We start from the raw sequence: 24,292 nt of genomic DNA on the forward strand, positions 1-24,292 counted from the left end.
TTATAGGCGCCTCCGTAGCCAGGTGGGCAGGAGCAGCAGTGCGTAGCACACGCTTCTTGATTAGACCGGGGGGGTTTCGAACCCGTGACCACCAAATATGGAGGATGCAGAAAGGTCAGGAAATGACCACCGCATAGCCCGGGAGCAATATGGCCTTAGTTGCTAATGCTCCTAAAAACTAAATAACAAAAACAACAACAGCTGTGCTATTTGCAATGATTAGCCATTTTATATTGATACTAATTTTCTACAACAGGTACTAAAAGTAAAGTGCAGCCATTATCAACCCACTGCAGGATGGAAGCCTCCTCAACAATTCATGCTGAGGGAAATGGACCATAATCTGCCACGCTGGTCCAGTGCGGGTTGGCAGATCGACCGTATTCAGCAGTCAGGGGCTTGAACCTCGGTCTACTCAAAGAGCGTGTGCTACTGCACTCCCGCTCCTGACCACTTGGCTACGGACAGGTACTAGATTACTGTAAACTTGTAATTGTCTCCTCAAAAATATTATAACTTTTTTCGGTGGGTGAGTAGGTACCCTAGTAATGTAATGATGGCAAGACAAACTTTTGATAGAGTGCCATATGTTAACCATAATTATCCATCCAGAGAGCATTCAGTTATCAAGCTACTAACTACTGGATTGGCAAGCAAAAATTATTTTCATGTTAAGATAATTGAAGTCAGAGTATTGAATTTGTTTTTTAAATTATACAGCTTAAAATAGTACCGCTTCTTTGTGGAACAAGATAGCATGCCACATCCCTCTCCCCAAGAAATGCAAGAGCAAAACCTAAGTTAATTCTATTATGTACTAGAATTTATTCTCTGGATACGTTCTTTCCTTATCTTTCCACTAAATTAATAAATAAACATGAAATCGACTTAGCTTTGTATGTAACTGACAAGAATTATAGGTATAATATCATTAACCTTATCTTGAATACCTAATATTAGTACTTTACTGCTCTTCTTAATCTTCGTACAAGTTAGTGCAAATGCATCATATTAGTTCACAGCCAAACTCTGAATTAGCAAATTTTTGCAAAGCGGCAAAGTTTAAGTTATATCTCATATTGTGAATACCTTCACAACGAGTTGCCATGATACTGCACTTCTTCGAAGTAATGCTTCACCAAAGGAGAAGACTGTTGTTACTTATTCTCAGCAGATACCACCACCCAGATGGCACCATTTCAGGGCTATTTTGTATATGTGTAGGATAATAACTCGACTATCCACTTGTCCCTATTAGACTTAGAAAAGCAAAAAGGTAGAGGGAAAAGTAATAGTAGGAGTGGAAGAGAAAAAGAAACGGTGTAGAAGAATGAAAAAGGGACAGTAACTCCTTCAACTCACACCACACAAAAACTCATAAACTCCTCGAATAGGCAACACTTCCCCAGTGGGGAAGACCGTTGTTACCTATTTTTGGAAACTCTGGACATCATCAGGCTCCCCCTGGTGCCGTTTCAGGGCTATTTGGCCCTTCTTCGGTGGGTGGGTAGGTACCCTAGTGATGTAATGATGGCAAAATGGTTATGAATTATAACTCCACAATATGAGAGATGCCTGAGGGTGTATAAGATGAATTAAGACTAATAATTCTCTTGCAGCCGGAGGCATAAGCCCTTAATGCATCTTAGTCTTACACATCACACAACTTTCAAAATTAATGTACAAACTATAACAAGCATCATAAAAAAATAAATAATAATAATACAATATAGATAATAATTCTAACATGCACTTCTAAGTCCCATAAAGTAAAAGACAGCAATCAACAAGATTATAAAAGATTAAGAAGAGCAATAAAAGCTTAAGAAGCATTAAGGTCTTATGCCTCAGGCTGCAAGAGAATTAGACTAAGAATCAAGTTAGTGCAAATGCATCATATTAGTAAACAACCAAACTCTGAATTAGCAAATTTTTGCAAAGGCAGCATCGTTTAAGTTATATCTCATTCTTTATCTTCTGTATTGAATTTACCATTATTCCTTATTTATGTAAAATTTAGTCATCAGTGTACACCCCTGTGGTCTGTGTTAGTTGGTAATATTGTATCCAATTTACGAATAATAAACTGATATTTCTTATTTAAATAATACTTGAAATAACTAAATCTATGCAAATATGTTAATTCCACTGAATCGTTTTTAATGAATGAATTTTGGTGCATCACAAATATGCATCACCAGCATTATTTTGTAGATAATGAAGAATAAGAATAGGTGCATGTATACTTTCTTGTACACCAATTCTAGAAGTATAGTAAATAAATTTGATGAATTTGAAGTGCTGGCCAAGACATCAAAGGCAGATATTGTTGTGATAGAGACATGGTTTTGCACAGATATAAGCAGTGCAGAATTCGAATTTTGGGGAGTATAATATGTATTGAAAGGGTAGACAGGATAGGAAGGGAGGAAGGTTATGCTGTTAATTAAGAAAAACATAAAATCTAAGGAAGTGCATCCAGTTGACATAGATGGACAGGGCAATGTTGAGTCAGGTTGGTGAGACAAGCACTGGGAAAATAAAAATGAGAGTAGGAGTGTGTTATAGGCCTAATGACTCTAATGAGTACAATGAACAACTGTACAGAGAAATAGAATGGGCCACTAAATCAGATTGAGTTATAATGGGGGAATTTAACTTTCCAGATATTGACTGGAACTTGTGGGTTGGTTACTCGCATACTAGCAAGACTTTTGTGGATTTATTGGATGACTGCTTTCTGCAGCAGCATGTTCGAGAGGCAACCAGACAGGGTAATACTCTTGATCTGGTTATCAGTAGTGATTATTCGTGTATAAAGAATTTGCAGATAAAGGAATCACAAGGTGGCAGTGATCACATTGTAGTGATGCGGGATTTACTTAAAGATATAATTACCATCAGGGGTAAAGGGAAGGGTTTTTGCTTCCGTAAAGGTAACTACAGTGGTCTCAGACAGTTTTTAAATTCTGTACAGTGGGACCACCTGATGATGTTACCAACAGCAAATTCTAAGTGGGATGCATTCAAGGAACCAATAGTGGAAGCTACTAGGCTTTTCATAATGATTAAAAAACATTTTTCAAAGTTTAGGCATAAATGGATGTCAGTTGAACTAATGAGGCTCGTGGCAGAGAAGAAAAATGTATGGGATGCATATAAATTATCAGGTGACACAGAAGCCTACTGAAGATATAAGCTAGCCTGTAATCAAGTCACAAAGGAGATTAGGCAACTGAAGGCAGATTACGAGAAATCTGTGGCAAAGGATGCTAAGAAAAACAACAAAGACTTGTACTTAAGTAAACTCTAGAAGGAAGGGGATGAATCAGATTGGTCCACTTGATATTGATGGTTCAACTGTTGATGATCCTGCTCAGGTCGAAAACAAATTGAATGAGTATTTTGCATCTATATTTACACGTGAGGAATTAATCACGGAGGGTAATGCCAGAGGTGTATTAAACTCTGGCAGTGAGCTAAATGATTTTGTAATAACTCAAAGCAAAGTGGAGGAGAAATTGTTGAAGATAAACATAAGGAAGACACCTGGGGTGGATGGGATCTATCCAGTTATATATTAAAGGAGGCAGCAAAGGAAGTAAGCAAACTCTTAGCCATAATGACGAGTGATTTCTTGGACCTAGGAGAGGTACCCCATGGACTGGAGATGTGTAAATGTGACCCCTGATTCATAAAGCAGGATCAAAGGGTGACACAAGTAATTACAGATCTGTTAGTTTAGTTCCTGTTCCACGGAAAGTAATGGAGGCACTGGTTAAAGAAGCACTGCAGGATCATCTAGACAAGACTTCAGTTATTGTTTAGACACAGCATAGGTGTGTTAAGGAGAAGTCTTGTCCGACTTCTGACTGTTGACTGACTTGTCTGACTATTGCACATGGTGGACTGCTACACAAATGGAGTAGTGTGGCATTGGAGGCAAACTGCTGTTATGGATAAAGGGATGGTTGAGTGAGAGAAGACAGAGACTGGTAATCAGTGGACCCTGCTGTTCATGGAGCAATGTTATTAGTGGAATCCACCAGGGTTCAGTGTTGGGTCCATTTTTGTTTTCTGTATTTATTAATGATATTGATGATGGCATATCAGGCTTAATGTCCAAGTTTGCAGACGATATGAAGGTTGGCAGGTTGTTAATGACACTAATGACAGAACGTTACTGCAAGAGGATCTAAATACGTTGAGCAGATGGGCTGAGAGGTGGCAACTAAAGTTTAACATTGACAAATGTAAAGTACTGCATATAAACAGTAACCCCAGAGTAACGTATCAACTGTGCAGTATTACACCGAAGGTTGTAGGGAATGAAAAGGACCTGGGGGTAATTGTGCAGTTAGATATGATGTTTTCTGAGCAGTGCAGACAGTCCGCAAGAGTAGCTCATGGTGTCTTGTCACTGATATACAGGAATTTTTCTATCAGGGAAAAGGAGGTGATTATCCACTTGTGCAGGGTGTTCACAAAGGATGCAACCGTATCATAGGAATTTTAAAAAATCAAACAAAAGGGAAATAAATTACACATACTCTTACTTTTACAATGGAAAGAAATTACACAACCTTTACAACAAGTGTTGGAAATGGTTTCCACTCATCTGGATTCAAGTTCATACCCTTTTCATGACATTTGCAGCCATCTTACGTAATGATTGCACAGTTATGTTTGCAATCTCTTTTTCAATGTTAGCCTTCAATTCAATAAGAGTATGAGGATTGTTGTGAAACACTTCATGTTTTAATTGTCCCAAAAGAAAAAAATCTGCAGGAGTAAGATCTGGAGATCCGGGGGCCACAAGTTTTTTGAGATCAAATGATCGAAAAATTTCTGTAACATGGCCATCGTTTCATTTGCTGTATGGCAGGTTGCGCCATCTTATTGAAATCAACGTTCTCATTCATTCACCTGCAACAATGCAATAAACTGTTGGATTATGCCACAATAAACTTCTCCATCCACAGTTTTGTGAAAAAATATAGGCCCTATAACATGATGGTACACTGAACCCCCAATTTTCAGGGTATGTAATGATCGTTTGTGATATGCATGTGGGTTTTCACTACTCTACATTCAGCTGTAGCTGACTATTCACATAACCATCGAAGTGGAACCAAGCCTCATCACTAAAATAAACACAATCCAACAGCTCAATTCCATTTTCATGAGCAAGAGAACGAAACCAACAACAATACCATACATGTTTTTCATGGTCAGGTTCTTTCAGTTCCTGAACAACACCAATACGGTAAGCATGCAATTTTAACTTCTTTGTATCCCTGAACACAGTAGTTGGTGACAGTCTGGTTTGAGAAGATAACGATCCTAATTGATTTTCTTGGTGAGCGGATTAAAACATTCATTCATATCATCCAGAACGTTCGCAGTTAACAGTGATGGCCGGCCTGGGCTCTTTTTGTCCTCCACACTCCCAGTCTCACGAAAATTCACAATTATACGCAATATTGTTGACTTGTTGGGGACAAATGACTGAGGAAATTTCATCTGAAACACGTCTTGCACACATTTATAAGCTTTATACGCGAAGTAAGACTCCACAATAAACACACACACTCATTCTTTGAAAACGACATGGCTGGCACAACACAACGAAATGGATGCCTGACCGAGACTAATGCATGTCACGGTCATTCAACTGCTTATCTCAGGTAACCTTGGGTGCAGTGCTGCCACCAACACTTCAAACTTGACATAACATTTGCCTGCCTGTAATTCTACCTTCTTCATTTTAGGGTTGCATCCTTTATGAAACACCCTATATAAGGCAATGGTCAGGCCACACCTTGAGTACTGTATACAGGTCTGGAGGCCTCTTTTAGGAAGGATGTAGAGCTGCTGGAACGAGTACAGAGAAGGGCAACAAGATTAGTGAATGGAACAAAGGGTTGTTCTTATGAAGAAAGACTTAAGTTTTGCAAATTACAGTGTCTGGAGACTAGGCACCCACAAGGTGATCTGATTGTAGTGTATAATTCCTTGAATGGGTTGAGCATGCTCAATGCTGATGGGAATCTTCTTCTTGCCCAGATTAATTGCTGAGGGGACATAAATTCAAATTGAGGAAAGACAGTTGTAGAATAGATGTGCAGAAGTTTGCCTTTAGCCAGTGGGGTGCTGGAACAAACTTCCATCTATCGTAGAAGTTGACAGCTTAAATAAATTCAAGGCAGAATTAGACAAACATTTGGAGCGAATGGATGGGTGAAATGGGAAGGTTTTTTTTTTTTTTTTTTTGCTAATGCTATATAAGCTTGCATCATATGCCTCTGCTAATGCTAACAGATGGAAGTTTGTTCCAGTAATCAACCACTCACTGGCCAAAGGCAATGGCAAACTTCTGACTTCTGCACACCTATTCTATAACTGTCTTTCCTCAATTTGAATTTATGCCCCTCAAGCATGTAATCTGAGCAAGACGAAGAATCCTATCAGCATTGAGCTTGCTCAAACTATTCAAAGCCTTATACACCTCAATCAGATCACCTTGCAGGTGCCTCACATTTGGTGAGTATGGGCTTGGCAAACTCAGGGTCCTGAGCTGGACATCATCATTCTTCTCTTTCTTGATGATTCCCTTCTCTCTCTCTCTCTCTCTCTCTCCCCCTCTCTCTCTCTCTCTCAGGGTAATGTGGGAATTTTTTTTTTTTTTTTTGGCTGGTGCAGTATAAGCCTCAGGCTTCCTTGTGCCATATGGCTAATAATAATAATAATAATAATAAAAAAGTTTCCAGCCATTGCAATTTGCAGAACTTAAGCTTTTCTTGGTAAGAGCACCTCTTTGTTCCCTCACCAATCTTGTTCCCCTTCTCAGTACTCGTTCCAGCAGCTCTACATTCTTTCTAAAATGAGGCTTCCAAAATAAATAATAAATTAATTGTAATAATTCGTGATTTATATATTTGGTAAACTGTTCACAAAAAAAAAAAAAAAAAACACCAAAAAGCAACCAATTCACATGCACAAACTGAAAACATTTCTTATTTGCACATCTGCTATACTGCCCAGTGCTTCAGCTATAATACATAGTATATGGATAGACTATGTGGTATGTATGAAAAAAGAAATGATATTTGCTAGATTTGTATTGGCCAGATTTTAATGAAATTTGGGATGATTCAACAAATATCACTAAACAGCCAACTATAAAATTTCATGAAAATCCATTCATTGGGAGTCGAGTTATTATATAACTCTGATGCTTTGATGTCAATTTTGGAATTAGAAGAGCAAACTTAGGAAAGGTAATACATTACAACTGATACCCCCATTCTACATGTTTCAATTTTCAGGTCTGCATAGTTAACATTTCAACAAAAATTGTTATTTGGATAAATTAAATAAAATTTTAATAAATAAAGAAAAATGTCTCATTTTTCCTAATTTCTGTAAAATATTTATGTATTACAAAAAATGGGTGTACATTTTGAAATTGGTATATTAAATTTAGGGCATGTAATCATATTAGATATTTTATTATCAATTTTATTTAAAATGCTTGAAGGGTGTTTTTATTTCTTAAGTGTCTCAGTAGACTAAAATTTATACATAACTTCACATGGTAATAGGGTTTTCCCTTTTTGAAAATATATTTCACAATATTTTATAATTATATTTACTAAAGTTTTCCGAGTGATTTTACTATGCAGTGAGTTGTACACAATGTAAGAGGAGAAATGCTTAGTTTTACTTCTCATATTTTTAAAGAATGAACTATACAAAATTTTATTTAAAGAAAACACAAATAGAAGCAGGCTTCTCAACAGAAGGCAAAAAAAAAAATAATAATAATAAAATAAAATCACATTCTACTTCAAATTGGTATGCCATATGAAAAGCTTCTAAAACTTATTCATTAAAGTTCCTCTAATCCGAACAAGAACAATGTAGTTATATGGCAGTCACAGAATGGATTTCTTGTACGGGAAGACCTTATCAATCTGACTGGATACTAAGTTACAGCAACAAAGGTACTGGAAGCAAGAATCAATTCTGACATCATTTTAATATACTTAAATTTCAAAAAAGCTTTTGATACTGTTTCACATGGACAGCTATGTACAAATGTCAGAGCCAAGTTACTGCTATGGATAAGGATGGTTGAGCAGGAGAAGACAAAGAATGGTTATCAATGAGCACTGCTCTTCTTGGACTAATGTTATTAGTGAAGCCTCACAAGGTTAAGTGTTGGGGCCCACTGTTGTTTTCAATATTTATTAATAATACAGATGAATGCGTATAAGGCTTAATGTCTAAGTTTGCAGATGATACAAAAAAAAGGTTTGCAGGGTGGTTAATGACAGTAATCAGGGTATACTACTGCAACAAGATCTAGACAAATTAGGCAGATTGGCTGAGAAGTGGACTGAAGTTTAACTGACAAATGCAAGGTATTGCACGAGAGTATCAGTAATCCCAGCATAACATCTTAACTGTACGATACTACACTAAAGGAAGTGGAAAATGAGAAAACAAAAAAAAAAAAAAAAAAAAAATTGGGAGTAATTTTGCAGTCAGACATGAAGTTTGGGCAAGACAGACAGATTTCCAGCACAGCTCATGGGGTTTTATCAATGATATACAGGAATTTTACTGCTAGCAGGAAAAGAAGGTGATTATCCTGTTGGCAGTAAAAATTGTAAAGTAAAAGATTTTATACAAAGAAATAGTTAGGCTACATCTTGAGTACTGCACACAGATTTCAAAGGCTTTCAGTTCAGCAAACTGTCTGGAGACTAGGCACCTGCAAGGAGATCTGACTGAAGTGTTTAACTCTTTGAGGGGAAGTAAGCTAAATGTTACTGGCAACCTTACTCTTGCTCAAACAATGAACATAAGGATGCACAAATTTAAAATAAGGAAGCAAAGCTGAAGGAGAGATTTGGAAATTTGTTTTCCATCATTGGGTAGGTGATTGTTGTAAAAAACTTCATCTAGTGTTGTACAAGTGGGTAGTTTGAAAACATTTAAGAAAGAGCTAAGCAAATTATTAGAGGGGGTGAACAGGTAATGTGGGAAGTGCTTTTTTATTTCTTTTTTGGCTGATGCTGTATAAGCTTGCTTCTTTCATTCATTTGCCACTACTAGTACAAAAATCAAATTGAGTGAGATCAGTGCTTTTCTCAATTTTTTTTTTCTGAAAATCTCTCAAATATGAATGCTAAATGCAATAACTGGATGGAGTTTTAAAAAAAAAATGAAAGTATGCCACAGATTAACTAGATGGAATTGAAAAAAAAAAAATGAAATGCAGCACAAAATAAAAACCAGAACAGCTTTTTGAATGCATGTTATATATTCCCAGTTCTTGAATGTACTGGTAAAGTCAGAGTATTTGAAGCTGATGATGTAATGCTAAGCAGCAAATTGGAACAAATGGGAGGCAGTGATTCCAGAGTAATGTATCAACTGTGTGTCAGGATAGTGGAAAATGAAAAGGATGACCAGGGGTTAATTGTGCAGTCTGATATGAAGTTCTCTGAGCAGTGCAGAAGGGCAGCCAGGCCAGCTCACGGGGTTTTGTCAATGATATACAGAATTTTGCTAGCAGGGATAAAGGAGGTGATTATCCCATTGTATAAAGCAATTGTCAGGCCATACTTGAGCACTGAACACAGGTCTGGAGGCCTCATTTTAGGAAGGATGTAGATCTGCTGGAATGGGTGTAGAGGACAATGAGATTGGTGAGGGGAACAAAAGAGTGCTATTACCAAGAAAGGTACAAACACCCCTTTCTGCAAATTGCAGTGTCCGAAGACTAGGCACCTGCAGAGTGATCTGATTGAGGTGTTCAAGGCTTTGGATGGCTTGAGAAAACTCAATGCTGATGGGATTCTTTCTTTCTAAGACTATGCACATGAGGGGGCATAAATTCAAATTGAGGAAGGGTGGTTACTGAATAGATGTGTGGAAGTTTGCCTTCAGCCAATGGATGGTTCATTGCTGGAACAAGCTTCCATCCATTGTTGTGGAAGTGGATAGGTTGAATAAATTCAAGGAAGAACTAGATAAACTATTAGAGGGGATGGATAGGTAAAATGGAATTTTTTTTTTTTGGCTGATACCGTATAAGCTTGCTTTCTTGCATCATTTCCCACTATTAATATTAATACTAAATACGTTCACATTTAAATAATAACATAAAATCCTACTTCAAAACAAGGCACTGAAATTACAAGATAAATCTTTATTAAGTGATGTGGATTACTTTAAATAAATAGCAGTACCATTTTTTGCCTTCTTCAGAATATATCAGCTAAATATCTGTTCATGATAAAGATCTATTTTCTGTATTTCCATGATTCACACAGACTGTTTTATTTCAAATACAGGCATACCTCGAATAACGAATAGGATGCGTTCCACGAAATTACTTCGTTAAGCGAAACTTCGTTTTCAGAGGTAAAAATACTATGGCCAGAATAGGGATACGTTCCTACGTAAAGAAAATGAAAAGCTTTTTTTTCGAACAAAGAAAAGTTTTATTAAATAAACAGTCAACTTACATACAAAGTGAAATCACATTTTAAAATACGAGTCTAAAGTTGTTGTTTATGCTCTTTTTCTCTTTCATTTAACAATTGCCTATACGGAGTTATTGCATTTAACACTGATCGCTTAACAATAACACTTCTTCCTAAATCAGGATCATTTTCACTAAAAAAATTTAAAACGTTTTCAATGTCATTTAAGCACCTTTTTAAATCTTTGGTTGTTAACACTTTTTCAGCAGGAACTTCTTTAACCTCGTCTTCATTATCTTTGTCTTCGTTGCTAACAAGGTTTTCTAAATCTTCCACTGAAAAACCATCATCTTCTGCATTCAATAAATTTCTAACATCCTCTTCATCGACATTTTCGAAACCTATTGATTGAGCCATCTGGATAACTTCATTTCTAATTTCTTGGATGTTATTTTCTTCTTCTAGTACAACTTCTGGCCATATTTTGCGCCAAACTCCATTTAAGCATTTCTTAGTGATTTCTTTCCAAGAACTATCAATGTTTTCAATTGCGTTTTTAATGGTGTAGTTTTTCCAAAAAGTTTTAACTGTCATTTCCTCTTTATCCTCTAGTTCAGTTAAACTGCTTAATGTTCGACGCAGATAATAAGCTTTAAATGATGCTATTACTCCCTGATCCAATGGTTGAATCAGGGAAGTTGTGTTTGCTGGAAGAAACACAACTTTGACAGGAATGCATGTGTCCAACGTATTAAGATCAGTAGGCTGTCCCGGAGCATTGTCTAACAACAAAAGAGCTTTTTCTTCAAAGTTGTTTTTTTTTGACAATACCGTTTTACTTCAGGACAAAAGTGGTTAACAAACCAATCAGTAAATAACTCCTTGGTAACTCACGCTTTTCTATTTGCTTTCCATATTACAGGTAAATTCATTTTTATGTTACCTTTTAACGCCCTCGGATTTTCTGAATGGTAAACTAATAACAATTTTAATTTATAATCGCCAGAGGCATTTGATGCAAAGAGTAACGTTAAACGGTCTTAGCTGCTTTGAACCTAGCAGCTGATTTTTCTTCAATAGAAATGAAGCTTTTTGTTGGTAGCCGTTTCCAGAACAAACCGCTTTCGTCAACATTGAACACCAAATTTGGAAAATTTTGACGTTCAATGATTTCCTTTAGTTTTTCTGGAAACTTATTTGCAGCTTCTCCTGTTAATTTTACACTATGAATCCTGGCCCGTTTTTTAAATTTCTCGAACCAACCACGAGAAGCCCCAAAAGTTTCCGTAATTTCTTCAGTTTGTTTAGATTTCAGGTGATTGAACTGGAATATATATTTTTTATGTTAAATGGGGCTTGAAATTTCCGACTTCGTTATATCGAAGCTTCGTTATCAGAGGTAACGTTAACCGAGGTATGCCTGTACTATTCTGTTCTTTCTGAAAAACTGAACACATGCTCATTATTATCTGGAATAACGAGAATGGATAAAACAATTTTAGACCCAGAGAGCTATAAGCATGAACAACTCACAAATTGGTACTGAACGACTTAAACTATGTATCTCTTTGTAGATATGGAATAGCTTAGGCCAGCAGTTCCCAAACTGGGGTCCGTGAAAGGACCTTCTGGAACTGGTCAAATTATTCATTCTATGTATGACAAATTGATGATAAATAAAAGTTATTATTATATATTTATGTAAAAATAAGAGTAAAGTTGAGTTTTTTAAATAAAACTTTGAATTTTCTTTTCAGAAATTCCAGTGTTTACACACGCACGCACATACACAGAGAGAGAGAGAGAGAGAGAGAGAGAGAGAGAGAGAGAGAGAGAGAGTAAACCCCCACTATTCGCAGTCGCTGATTTAATATAAAATGAAACCTAAAAAAATGTGAATTTTAAATCGCTGTGAACATTTTCCGCCATAAAAAAACATGGAGTCGCTAAAATCATCTTTCCTGGTCAAAACAATGCTCAGTGGGTGGGGGGGAGGGTGACAAAATCGCACACGTGGATGTTTCTCGCTAATCCTTGTTCAGTATGTGCTATGCGCTTGTCATGGAAGGTTTCGCCATTTTCTTTTAATTTATATGCTTATAAATTTATCAATTTATAAATTGATATGCTTACAAAAGTGAAAAATCTACCGTTTTACAGTGTGTTAGTGAAAACAAGACTTTTTCGAGTGTGTTAATGGAAGAAAGTGACTTAGCATTAGCATTAGTAGAGGCATTTGATGCAAGAAAGCAAGCTTATGCAGCATCAGCCAAAAAAAAAAAAAACCCACTTCCACTTCACCCCTCTATTCGTTCAAAATACCTGTCCAGCTGAGCCTTAAACTTATTTAGGCTATCAACCTCCACTACAAGGGATGGAAGTCTGTTCCACCAACCAACCACCCGCTGGCTAAAGGCAAATTTCCGCACGTCTATCCTACATCTGTCTTTCCTCAATTTGAATTTATGCCCTTTCAGGTGATTATTCTGAGCTAGAGGAAGAATCCCATCAGCATTGAGCATGCTCAAACCATTCAAGGCTTTATACACCTCTATCAGATCACCTCGCTGGTGCCTAGTCTCCAGACACTGTAATTTGCAAAACTTAAGCCTTTCTTCGTAAGAGCACCCCTTTGTTCCATTCACTAATCTTGTTGCCCTTCTCTGTACTCGTTCCAGCAGCTCTACATCCTTCTTGAAATGAGGCCTCCAGGCCTGTATACAGTACTCTAGGTGTGGCCTGACCATTGCCTTATACAAGGGAATAATCACCTCCTTATCCCTGCTAGAAAAATTCCTATATATCATTGACAATACTCCATGAGCTACTCTTGCAGCCCGTCTGCACTGCTCAGAGAACTTCATATCTGCCTGCACAACCACCCCCAAGTCCCTTTCATTCTCTACCACTGTCAGTGTAGTACCACAGAGTTGATACATTGCTCTGGGGTTGCTGTTTCCCATGTGTAGTATTTTCATTTGTCAATGTTAAACTTCATTTGCCACCTCTCAGCCCATCTGCTCAACCTTTCCAGATCCTGTTGCAGCAGCATAGTGTCAGTAGTGTCCTTGACAACCCTGCCAACCTTTGTATCGTCTGCAAACTTGGACATTAAGCTTGATATACCATCATCAATATCATTTATAAATACAGAAAACAATAATGGACCCAACACTGAGCCCTGAGGGACTTCACTAATAACATTAGTCCACGATGAGCAGTGTCCATTGATTACCACTCTCTGTCTTCTCCCCCTCAACCACCCCTTTATCCATAGCAGCAATTTGCCTCCAATGTCACACTGCTCCAATTTGTGTAGCAGTCTTCCATGTGCAACAGTATCAAAAGCCTTTCTAAGATCCAAGTATATAATATCAAAGCTATTCCCTGCATCCAGTTCTTTTTGTGACTGCATCATAGTATCCAATCAAATTGGTCAGGCAAGACTTCCCCTTAACAAAACCATGCTGGGTCCGAGCTATAACTGAAGTCTTGTCTAAATGATCCTGCAGTGCTTCTTTAACCAGTGCCTCCATTAATTTTCCTGGAACAGAAGTTAAACTCACAGGTCTATAATTACTTGTGTCAGCCTTTGATCCTCCTTTGTGAATTGGGGTCACATTTGCACATTTCCAGTCTATGGGTACCTCCCCTGAGTCCAAGGAAGCTCTCATAATTATGGCTAAGGGTTTGCTTACTTCCTTTGCTGCCTCCTTTAATATAACTGGATAGATCCCATCCACCCCGGGTGCCTTTCTTGTGTTTATCTTCAACAGTTTCTCCTCCACTTTACTCCGAGTTATTTCAAGATTCTGTAGCTTACTGCTAGAGTTGAATACACCTCTGGCATTCCCCTCGCTGAATAACTCCTCATGTGTGAATGTCGATGCAAAATATTCATTTAGTTTGTTAGCTACCTGAGCAGGATCATCAACAGTTGACCCATCGATATCAAGTGGACTAATCTGATTCATCCCCTTCCTTCTAGAGTTTACATAAGTAAAGAACTCTTTGCTGTTTTTCTTTGCATCCCTTGCCAAGGATTTCTTGTAATCTGCCTTTGCCTGCCTAACCTCCTTTGTAACTTGGTTGCATATCAACTTGTATCTATCATAGGCTTCTGTGTCATGTGTTAATTTGTAAGTATCCCATGCATTTTTCTTCTCTGCCATATGCCTCATTAGTTCATCTGACATCCATTTTGGCCTAAACCTTGAACAATATTTCTTAGTTGGTATGTAAAGCCTAGTAGCTTCCAAGATAAGTTCTTTGAATGCTTCCCATTTTGAATTTGCTGTTGGTAACATCATCAGTTGGTCCCACTGTATAGAATTTAAATACTGTGTCAATCCATCCTAGTCGCCTTTACGGAAGCAATAACCCTTCCCTTTACCCCTAATGGTAGTTACCTCTTTGAGTAAATCCCACTTCAGCACACTGTGATCACTGCCACCTAGTGGTTCATTTATCTGCAGATTCTTAATGCATGAAGAATCACTGCTGATAATCAAATCAATAGTATTACTCCCTCTAGTTGCCTCCAGAACATGCTGATGTAGAAAACAATCATCCAATAAATCCACAAAAGCCCTGTTAGTGTGTGAGTGACCAGCCCCCAAATTCCAGTCAATATCTGGGAAATTAAAATCTCCCATTATAAGACTCTCTGATTTACTGGCCCACTCTATTTCCCTGTACAGTTTCTTATTATACTCATCAGACCTATAGCACACGCCTACTCTCAATTTTGATCTCCCAATGCTTATGTCACACCAAACTGACTCAACACTGCACTGTCCAGCGATGTCGACTGGCTTCACTTCCTTGGTTTTTATGTGTTTCCTTAACTAATAGCATAACCCCTCCCCCCTTCCTATCCTGTCTATCCTTTCTGTAGACGTTGTACCCTCCAAATTCCAGTTCTGCATTCCTTATATCTGTGTGACACCACATCTCTGATATCCCAACAATATCTGCCTTTGATGTTTTGAGCAATACCTCAAATTCATCAAATTTATTTACTAAACTCCTAGCATTGGTGTACACGCAAGTATACCTGCACCTGTTTCTATTCTTAGCTACCCTAACACAACCCATGTGTTTACTTGTACCGCAATGGCTCCCAGCAGTCTCTGAAATATCATGCATCTTGTTTTTCAGGCTTTTGCTCATTCTAATAGAAGCAATGCAAGAATCTCTTTCACCTCTGCCAGTGGCTACTGTCAATCTATTGGTCTTTGTCTCCCCCCAAGCTAGCAGTTTTCCGACCCACCTAACACTGCCTCGATAGCATCAGCAAATATTCTTGCACCCTTTCTATTTAAGTGTATCCCATCCCTGTAGAAGCAATCTCTCCTGTTAACAAGTACAGTACAGGCTGAAAAAAATTCTACCCCTTGAGCCTTGCACAATCTTTCCAGGGCCGAATTGATCGACAAGGCCTTTATTGTGGAGAAGTTCTTTTCTAACCCCTACAAAAATATGGCTACGAATAAGAAGGGAATTGGAAAAGATCAAAGAAGGTAATGACATTAGCGAATAAAATTCAGTTATTAGACAAAATTTCTAATGGTGAAAGTGTCTCATCAGTGGCAAAACAAAATCAATAAGTCAACGGTAGGAACAATCAAGAAATCGGAAGAAATAATCCGCCGTAGTGTCCGTGAAAATGCGCTAATTGCTTCAAAAATTTTCTCTGTAACTCGTGATGTTAAATTAGAAAAAATGAAAAAAGCTTTAAATCTGTGGATAGAAGACCGAACTCAAAATAAAATTCGTTAAGTTCACTCATCATTCGTGAAAAGGCAAAACACCTTTATCAACACTTTAGCGAAATTGGTGATAGCACTGGTGGGATAAGTTTTTTTATCTACAGCAAAGGCACTGGATTGAAAGATTTGTTTGAAATTTCTAAGAAATATTACATTCAATATTAAATTGTTTCTTATTTTCATTTCGATGCCTTATGCTTGCATTTCACTATGTACCGTCTATGTACATAGTCATATTATGAAGGTACATATAATACATACATAGACAAAATTTTAGACTAGTTTTTCTTATATATTTCATACTCTGGAATGGAACCCCTTTATTACTATGGGAGCCATAACTCAGTATTCGCGTTTTCGGTATTCGTGGAATTTCTCAGGAACGTAACCCCCGCTATTCGCAGGGGTTTACTGTATATATATATATATATATACACTGAGTGATCACTGAATTATGACCCCCCCCCCCTATGAAAACTAAATGCGACCCGTTGACCACATGAGGTACGACAGCGCAGAGTTAGTCAATCTATGTAGCATAGATAAGGTGTCAGTGGTTCAGTAGGTAGTAAAATTCTGAGCATGATGGGTGGAGGAAGGATTTATTGGATTTTTATAAAGGACAGATTGTGGGTGCTCGACGAGCTGGTGCTGCGATTTCCCAAACGACTGAACTGGTGGGGTGTTTGAGAGCTGCCATAGTTAAAGTGTACCAGGACTGGTGTCAAGATGGTCAAACAATGACCTGATGGCAAAACTGCAAAGGTCAACAAAAGGTTGATGTTAGATGTGAGCACCGGGTCTGACAACTCGTACAGGCGCAGCACTTTTGAAGAGCTGACTGCCCAATACAACATGGGCCAACCTGGAACAATATCTGGCATGACCATGCATCGCATGCTCACACGTATGGGCTATACCAGCAGACAACCCCTACAGCATCCTCTCCTAACCAAGGTTCATCGGTGTAAAAGACTCGCCTGGTGCAAAGAGCATGCAAGTTGGATGTTAGAAGATTGGAAGAAGGTGTGCTGGTCGGATGCGTCACATTATTTACTCCACACCACGGATGGTCGTGTACAGATTTGGCATCAACAACACGAGGCTCTTCCATCATGCATGGTATCAAAAGTGCAGGAAGGTGGAGATGGTTGTATGGTGTGGAGCATGTTTCACTGGCAGGAACTTGGAACCCTGGTGCATGTGGAACAACATATCAGTGGTCTCCGCTACTGTCAACTGCTTGCTGACTGTGTACACCCCGCTATGTTACACTTTTTCTTGAATGGCGATGGTGTCTTCCAAGATGTCAATGTGCCGAGCCATCGGGCACTTGCTGTGCAGGAATGCTTTGAGGAACACAGTTCTGACTTCCAGCATATCGATTGGCCTCCAAATTCCCCCGATATCAATCGCATAGAGCACTTGTGGGACACTATGGAAAGGCATATCAGGCATCTGGATACACCAATCACCTCCATACCTGCATTGCTGACCGCATTACACACAGCTTGGTTGGCCATACCTCCCAAATGCTTGCCGATATCTTGTTGAAGCAATGCCACATTGGATAGCTGCTGTACTGAGGGCAAAAGGAAGACCTACAAAGTATTAGGTAGGTGGTCATAATTCAGTGATCACTGTTGTTGTTGTTATTTGATTTTTAGGAGCATTAGCAACTAAGGCCATATTGCTCCGGGGATATGCTGTGGTCATTCCCTAACCTTTCCGCATCCTCCATATTTGGTGGCTCACGGGCTGGAACCCGGGTCTAATCAAGAAGCGTGTGCTACGCACTGCTGCTCCTGCCCACCTGGCTACAGAGGCACCTGGTGATCACTCAGTGTATATATATATATATATATATATAGGGGGGTCCATGAACTTTTTTTTTTTTTTTTTTTGAAGGAGTCTGTAGATCTCAGTAGTTTGGGAACCACTGGCTTAGGCAAAATGAAAAACTTTTCCAGTGTCTGATGGCTTTCTGTAATTGAAAAAGGCCAGTGGTAGAGTGGTTTCTATTAATTAACAAGGATCATAAAAGATATTTTCTCTGGTTTCAGTTTGAAAGTGACATTATTTGCTGGTTCCAGTTTTAAAGTAATATTATTCTCTGGTTCCTGTTTGAAAAAGAAAGGGCTTTAACTGATTTTGTCTATGTTCCTGAATTACTAATTTATCACTATCATATCCAGTTGAAAATTATATATTTTCAAGTAACTGAGGATGGCAATACATCCAACTGATTCATGAAGACTAAAGCTAAGCCAGATGACATAGGAGTTGCCATGCTCGGGGCTGGATTATGCAAATCAATTCTGTTCTGAAATGTGCAAGCTTTGTCAAAGGTGAAATTTGAAACAGCTCCCTCCATGCACTCCAGAGTTAGTGGGAAATGAATTGAATGGAGGTATTTTTGGCAACACAGATAATAGTGTACTTGAATATGTATTATCTTACATTCTCTGTACAGGAAGTAAATCAGAATGTCAGCTGAATATTTCCTTTTTTGATCATAGAACATAAGATTATTTATATTATACCTTCAACATTTTTTATACTTTCAACGTTATTATTTTATTATTAAAATAATAATGTTGTTTTGGAGAGGTTGGTCTTCAGGAAAACATACTACTTTAAGAACTAGATGAATCATTGTTTGGGTTTTTCAGTTCTTATATCAAATTTACAGTCCATACCTTCCTTTTTAAAAGTGAACTAGAGTGAACATGGTTTGTAAGTGTTCTAGAGCTATATGAATTGCTGTTAAATTGACAGTGTAAAAACTGCATCCCTTTTGGTAGTTGGCATGACATCATCTAGGCATACTGTTAATGCTTCATATAATCCTTCAATTTGTATCCATCTGTACATGTCAGCATATGACTGCAATATTGTGCTTAATGTTCTTCAGAGAGCTGCTGAAAGCTGTTTCTTAGTAGCATGTTTTTTATTCCAGATTTTGTAATGAGAGAACACAGGCACAGTGGTAGCTTTAAGATTTGGAACATTAAGTTGGGCGTGTGTGTGTGTGAATTGCTGTTAAATTGACAGTGTAAAAACTGCATTCCTTTTGGTAGTTGGCATGACAGTTTCTAGGCATACTGTTAATACTTTGTGTGTTAACAGTAGTTCATGGGGTCAGATACCTAGAGGTTGGTTGACATGTTTGTAATTCTCACATATGTTTTTCCAACTTGGAGAATACAGAGATGTCCATGTATCATACTCTGGTAAAACCTTATCTTATATATGTACTGAAGCACTAACTGCATTTTCTGGGGGGACAGTTGTTGCATCAAGTTTATGGGGAATATAGCAAGTCAAAAGCTTGAGTGTTTGAATGACATAAAAGATTTTTAGAAGGAAGAGAGAAAGTGGAAGATGATGAATGACCAAACTGATGAAAATATGAACTGGGTAAGGACATTGATTAAAAGTAATCATTGTTTAAGCATTACAATGACTGCATCAGAACTCAATATGAAAAAAGAAACAGTTAGACAAATTTTAACTGAAAATTTAGGCATGGGAAAAGTGTGTGTGTGTGTGTGTGTGCTAAGATGGTGCCAAAAATTTTAAATGAAGACAAAGAATGAGAAGACTCCAAGTTTCTTAAGATGTTCTGAAAAAGACTGAAGACGATCCAGACTTTCTAAGTATGGTAATTACCTACGATGAAAGTTGGTTGTTCTAATGTGACCCAGACTCTAAAAGACAGTCAATACAATGGAAGACAACAATCCTCCAGACCAACAAAAAAAGCAAGAATGTTAAAATAAAAAATGAAAGCCATGCTTCTTGTTTTCTTTGATATTAAAGGAATTATTATGGCCGAATACATCTCAATAAACCAGAGTGTCAATCAAACATTAGAGTTAGCAGTGGCAAGTGGAAAATGATGCCAGAAAGCAAGCTTATACAGCATCAACCAAAAAAAAAAAAAAAAAAAAACCCAACACGCCTCATTTCACCATTTAATTCCCTCCAATAGTTTTTCTAGTTCTTCCTTGAATTTATTTAAGCTATCAACTTCCACAACAACAGATGGAAGTTGTTCTATCAATCAACCACCAGCTGGTTAGAGACAAACCTTCACACATTTATTCTGCAACCGTCCTACCTCAATTTGAATTTGTGCCACCTGCATGTGTGTGGTCTGCACAAGAGCAGGAAGAATCCCATCAGCATTGAGCTTGCTCAATCCATTCAAAGCTTTAAACACCTCAATCAGATCACCTCACAGGTTCCTAGTCCCCAGATGCTGCAATTTGCAGAATTGAAGCCTTTCTTGGTAAAAATCACCCCTCTGTTCCCCTCCCCAATCTTGCTGCCCTTCTCTGTACTCGTTGTAGCAGCACCAGATCCTTCCTAAAATGAGGCCTCCAGACCTGAATGCAGTACTCAAGATGTGGCCTTATACATAACCTCCTTATCCCTGCTAGCAAAGTTTCTGTATATAATTGACAAAAGCCCATGAGCTGTCCTGGCAGCCTATCTGCATTGCCCAGAGAACTTCATATCTAACTGCACACTTACCCCAGAATTTTTAATTTTCTACTACCCCGAGTGTAGTACTACAGAGTTGAGAAGATATTAAACTGTACAATTAAAAGATATATATTAAAATAAAAATGTGCTATTAAGAGGTGTTAAAATTATTAAAACAAACCTCAGCAAAATCCACCAAATTGCATGATATTTTTTTATAAAGACTGCTAGCTGTCTGGAATGAATCTATTTGCAATGAATATGTTTGATATTTGGATGATAACTGCTTGATTATTCTTGTGTCTTTCATAATTCTCTATAAAAGAAACAAAAGTGTCATAATTAACATCACAGGATTTTTGAATGAAAAGAAGATCAGCAATAAGACAATTTAGAGCATATATATGAAACTCAGATTTAATATTTATGGTGCAAACAATATAGAAAAGGAACACTTTTAAGTTGTAACAAAAGACATGCAGTAATTGCTTTCTTATGTATTTCTTAAATATTCATGAAGTGAAGTGTGAGGTACAGTTTGTATTTGTACCACCATTTAAGTATGTGTGTATTCTATGATTAGTGAAATAGTGACTCATGTCATTAATTCATTAATCAAAACATTTACACACTCAAGTTTTGCTTCAAACTCGGCAAAACAACTTCAGAGACTCATGAAATGGAGAAAATAGCTTCTGATCGGTGATGGCACCATGGAAAGTGTATAAGACATCTGAGTGGTTTTTCAAGTGGCCAAACAGATTCTGAGTGTTTCAGTCATCCATTACCAAATCAAACTGATGAAAATGTAAAAAGAGTGCTGCATGAAGGCTGGTGACATACTATATTGCAGCTGGGATGTTAGACCTATCATATTAAAGGTGCGGGTGCATTTTAACAGACTTCATAAAGACTGGAACAAGTGGTGGATCATCATGAAGTTTGTGCCTTGTCTTCTCAGCCATTAGCAGAAAGAAAGAAACTCATTCATCTCTGCCAGGACCTGTTGAATCACATCAAAAAAGGGAAAAAGTTTCCTTTTCATGGCCATAATGAGAGAGAGAGATTAAAGCTGGGTTTATGATTATTACAGAGAACCAAACCAACGGTTGTTCCAGTGGAACAGTCCACCTTCTCCACATCTGGAAAAAGGAAGGCAGGTCAGCTTCCATATGAAGAGCATGTAGGCTGTGTCCTTTAAGAGTGATGAAACTATTCTTCAAGAATTAATTCTGGCTGGACAAATTGTTGATTACACTACTACTTGGAAGTCCTAGGGGGTCCTCAAGGTAGTAAGAAGCAGTAAGTATTAGGAAGAAAAGTTCAGAAAAGTGGCATCAGAACTGGTTTCTGCACCACTACAATGCACTAGCACACACAGCTTTGTCTAAAGAATAACTCAGCTGTGGTTCCCCACTCTCTTTATTCCCCTTGATTCCTGCAGCCCTGCAACTTCTTTTTGTTCTCCAAGATGAAACTTCAGTTCAAAGTATGGAGATTTGATAATGTTTGAGTTCCAGACAGAATTTAAGGTGGTAGTGAATGTGATCACAAAATAAGAGTTCCAGTGGTGGTTCTTCTATTATAGCACAAAACAAAGGAGACTACATTCTTTTAAGGGATGCACATTTTAAAACTTGACCATAAAAGGAAATATATCAAACAAAAAACTACATAATAAACACCTAACTCATATTAATGCTCACTGTGAAAAAATGCATCAGAAAGCATTTAAAAGCTCTTGTACACAGCCGTTGGAGCCTGGAAACCAACGTACATTTCCAGACCAGAATGTTTTAAACAACTGTTTGGACACTGCGAGAAATATGTAGCTGCTGAAGAAAATTATTTTGAAAGAAACTTTATTTAAGGGCTTCCTAGTGCCACTGGATTTGAGCTAAAATTTAGACAGTATCTCATATTTCCTTTTCTTAAAAACACTGAAACAGTAATGATAATTAAAATGTTTAGGAGCTAAAAATGGCCATGGTCACTTTTTTACTTATAGGCTATTTGTTAAAACAAAGGTCAAACCGAATAGCAAGTAAACAGTAAAGTAAGCAGAGGCAGTAACATTAAATATGAAATGTAGTCTATATAACACATAATCAAATTAAACTTTTGGTCCACACCCAGATCATATGGGAAAAACAAAAACAGCTTAAGAAGTCTGTTATACTTGCTTTACCCAGTAATATTCCTATTTACTTTATTAGAACTATATGGCTTGACTTGCCGATATTACTGATGATTTTAAAAAATATTGTAATTGGTGCTCTATTATCACATTTCTATATTTGCTCCATATTTCTCTATTTAATCCATGTTTCTCTTTTCTTTTCATACTGTTCTTTTCTGCTCTACAACAATGCATATTTGCAACATGTGTCCGGTTGCAGTCACTTCAACAATGCACATACAATGCATTGTTGTAGCGATTGCCTTACTAGCACATAGTAATATGATATGTTTCATAAATGAATGGTATGAAGCTGAGTTACAATTAAATTATGGCAAAAGATTTTGGATTCAGATAAGTCTATAGATACAGATTAATTTTAACTCAATTCTAATTTAAAGAATATATTACAAATTTATTTTCTTTATTTTCACTATTTAAATATGTAAGTCATTCAAATGAAACTTACAAAATTTCAGAATAGACAGTTGAGATGTGCATATGCATGGAATGAATATCCACAACTACAGAAATAATGGTATCCTCTAGCACTAATACTGTATGTAGAAATAATGTGCAGATACAGATGCTAGATATTCAAGTGAAGTGAGAATTATGGTTGTAGCTTGAGTACTGTGAACAATATGGATATATCTAAACATATAATGTGGTGATGCAATTTTTGAGTGCAGAGAGTGAACTAGTACACATTTAATGCAGTATGATAGCTGTGTAAAGGGTGGACTATTTGAGATATGCTGTGGTCTTCCAGTGGTGTAAAAAATTCACACAGTAACAACAGTAGTCTAACCAGGGTTTGTCATATCTAGGTCAAGCACATAAGATCATTAATGAAACAAATGATGGCCAGGACAGTACACTGGTCCAGGCTGATCACACCACCAGCAAGCCTAGTGTCATTCATAACATACTGTGGACCAGGGGTTCGCAATTTGGGGGTCGCAGAAGTTCAAGAGGTAGCCAGGGAGGGTTGCTAATTAAGGAACATTGAAAAAGAAATCATACCTAAAAATGCAATACTTTTATCATATTGTAAGAAATCGTAGTTCCTACAATGTTGTGCAATACGATAAATGTAATATGTATTTTAGAAATTACAATGTCATGCTAAATGATAAAAGTATTATGTTTGGGTTAAATTTTATTCAAAATTTCTTAAATGGCAACACTCCCTTGCACCCCATTCTAGTTCCTACAACACCATGTCATAGGATACAATAAATAAAATGTAGTGGAACAATCAGGATAAGCCTTCTGATCTTATCCTCTGCCTACGATGGCTGTTATGAAATTCTTGGTTAAATGAATGGATAGTGAAATGTGAGAGATAG

General features: G+C 37.4%; 1 protein-coding gene across 1 annotated transcript in view; it reads right to left on the bottom strand.

The window, feature by feature from the left end:
- Positions 1–24,292, bottom strand: part of LOC150090969 (uncharacterized) — a 206,047-nt gene that overhangs the window by 51,639 nt on the left and 130,116 nt on the right. Inside the window, exon 16 of the mRNA XM_090378931.1 lies at positions 20,943–21,077. Within this exon, the coding sequence (XP_090235057.1) occupies positions 20,943–21,077 (135 nt within the window). The remainder of the gene's footprint in view (positions 1–20,942; positions 21,078–24,292) is intronic.

Source organism: Mastigoproctus giganteus, chromosome 1 (assembly GCF_048544385.1).
Source record: "Mastigoproctus giganteus isolate SK-2022 chromosome 1, ASM4854438v1, whole genome shotgun sequence".
In the NCBI taxonomy this organism is placed as follows: domain Eukaryota; kingdom Metazoa; phylum Arthropoda; class Arachnida; order Uropygi; family Thelyphonidae; genus Mastigoproctus; species Mastigoproctus giganteus.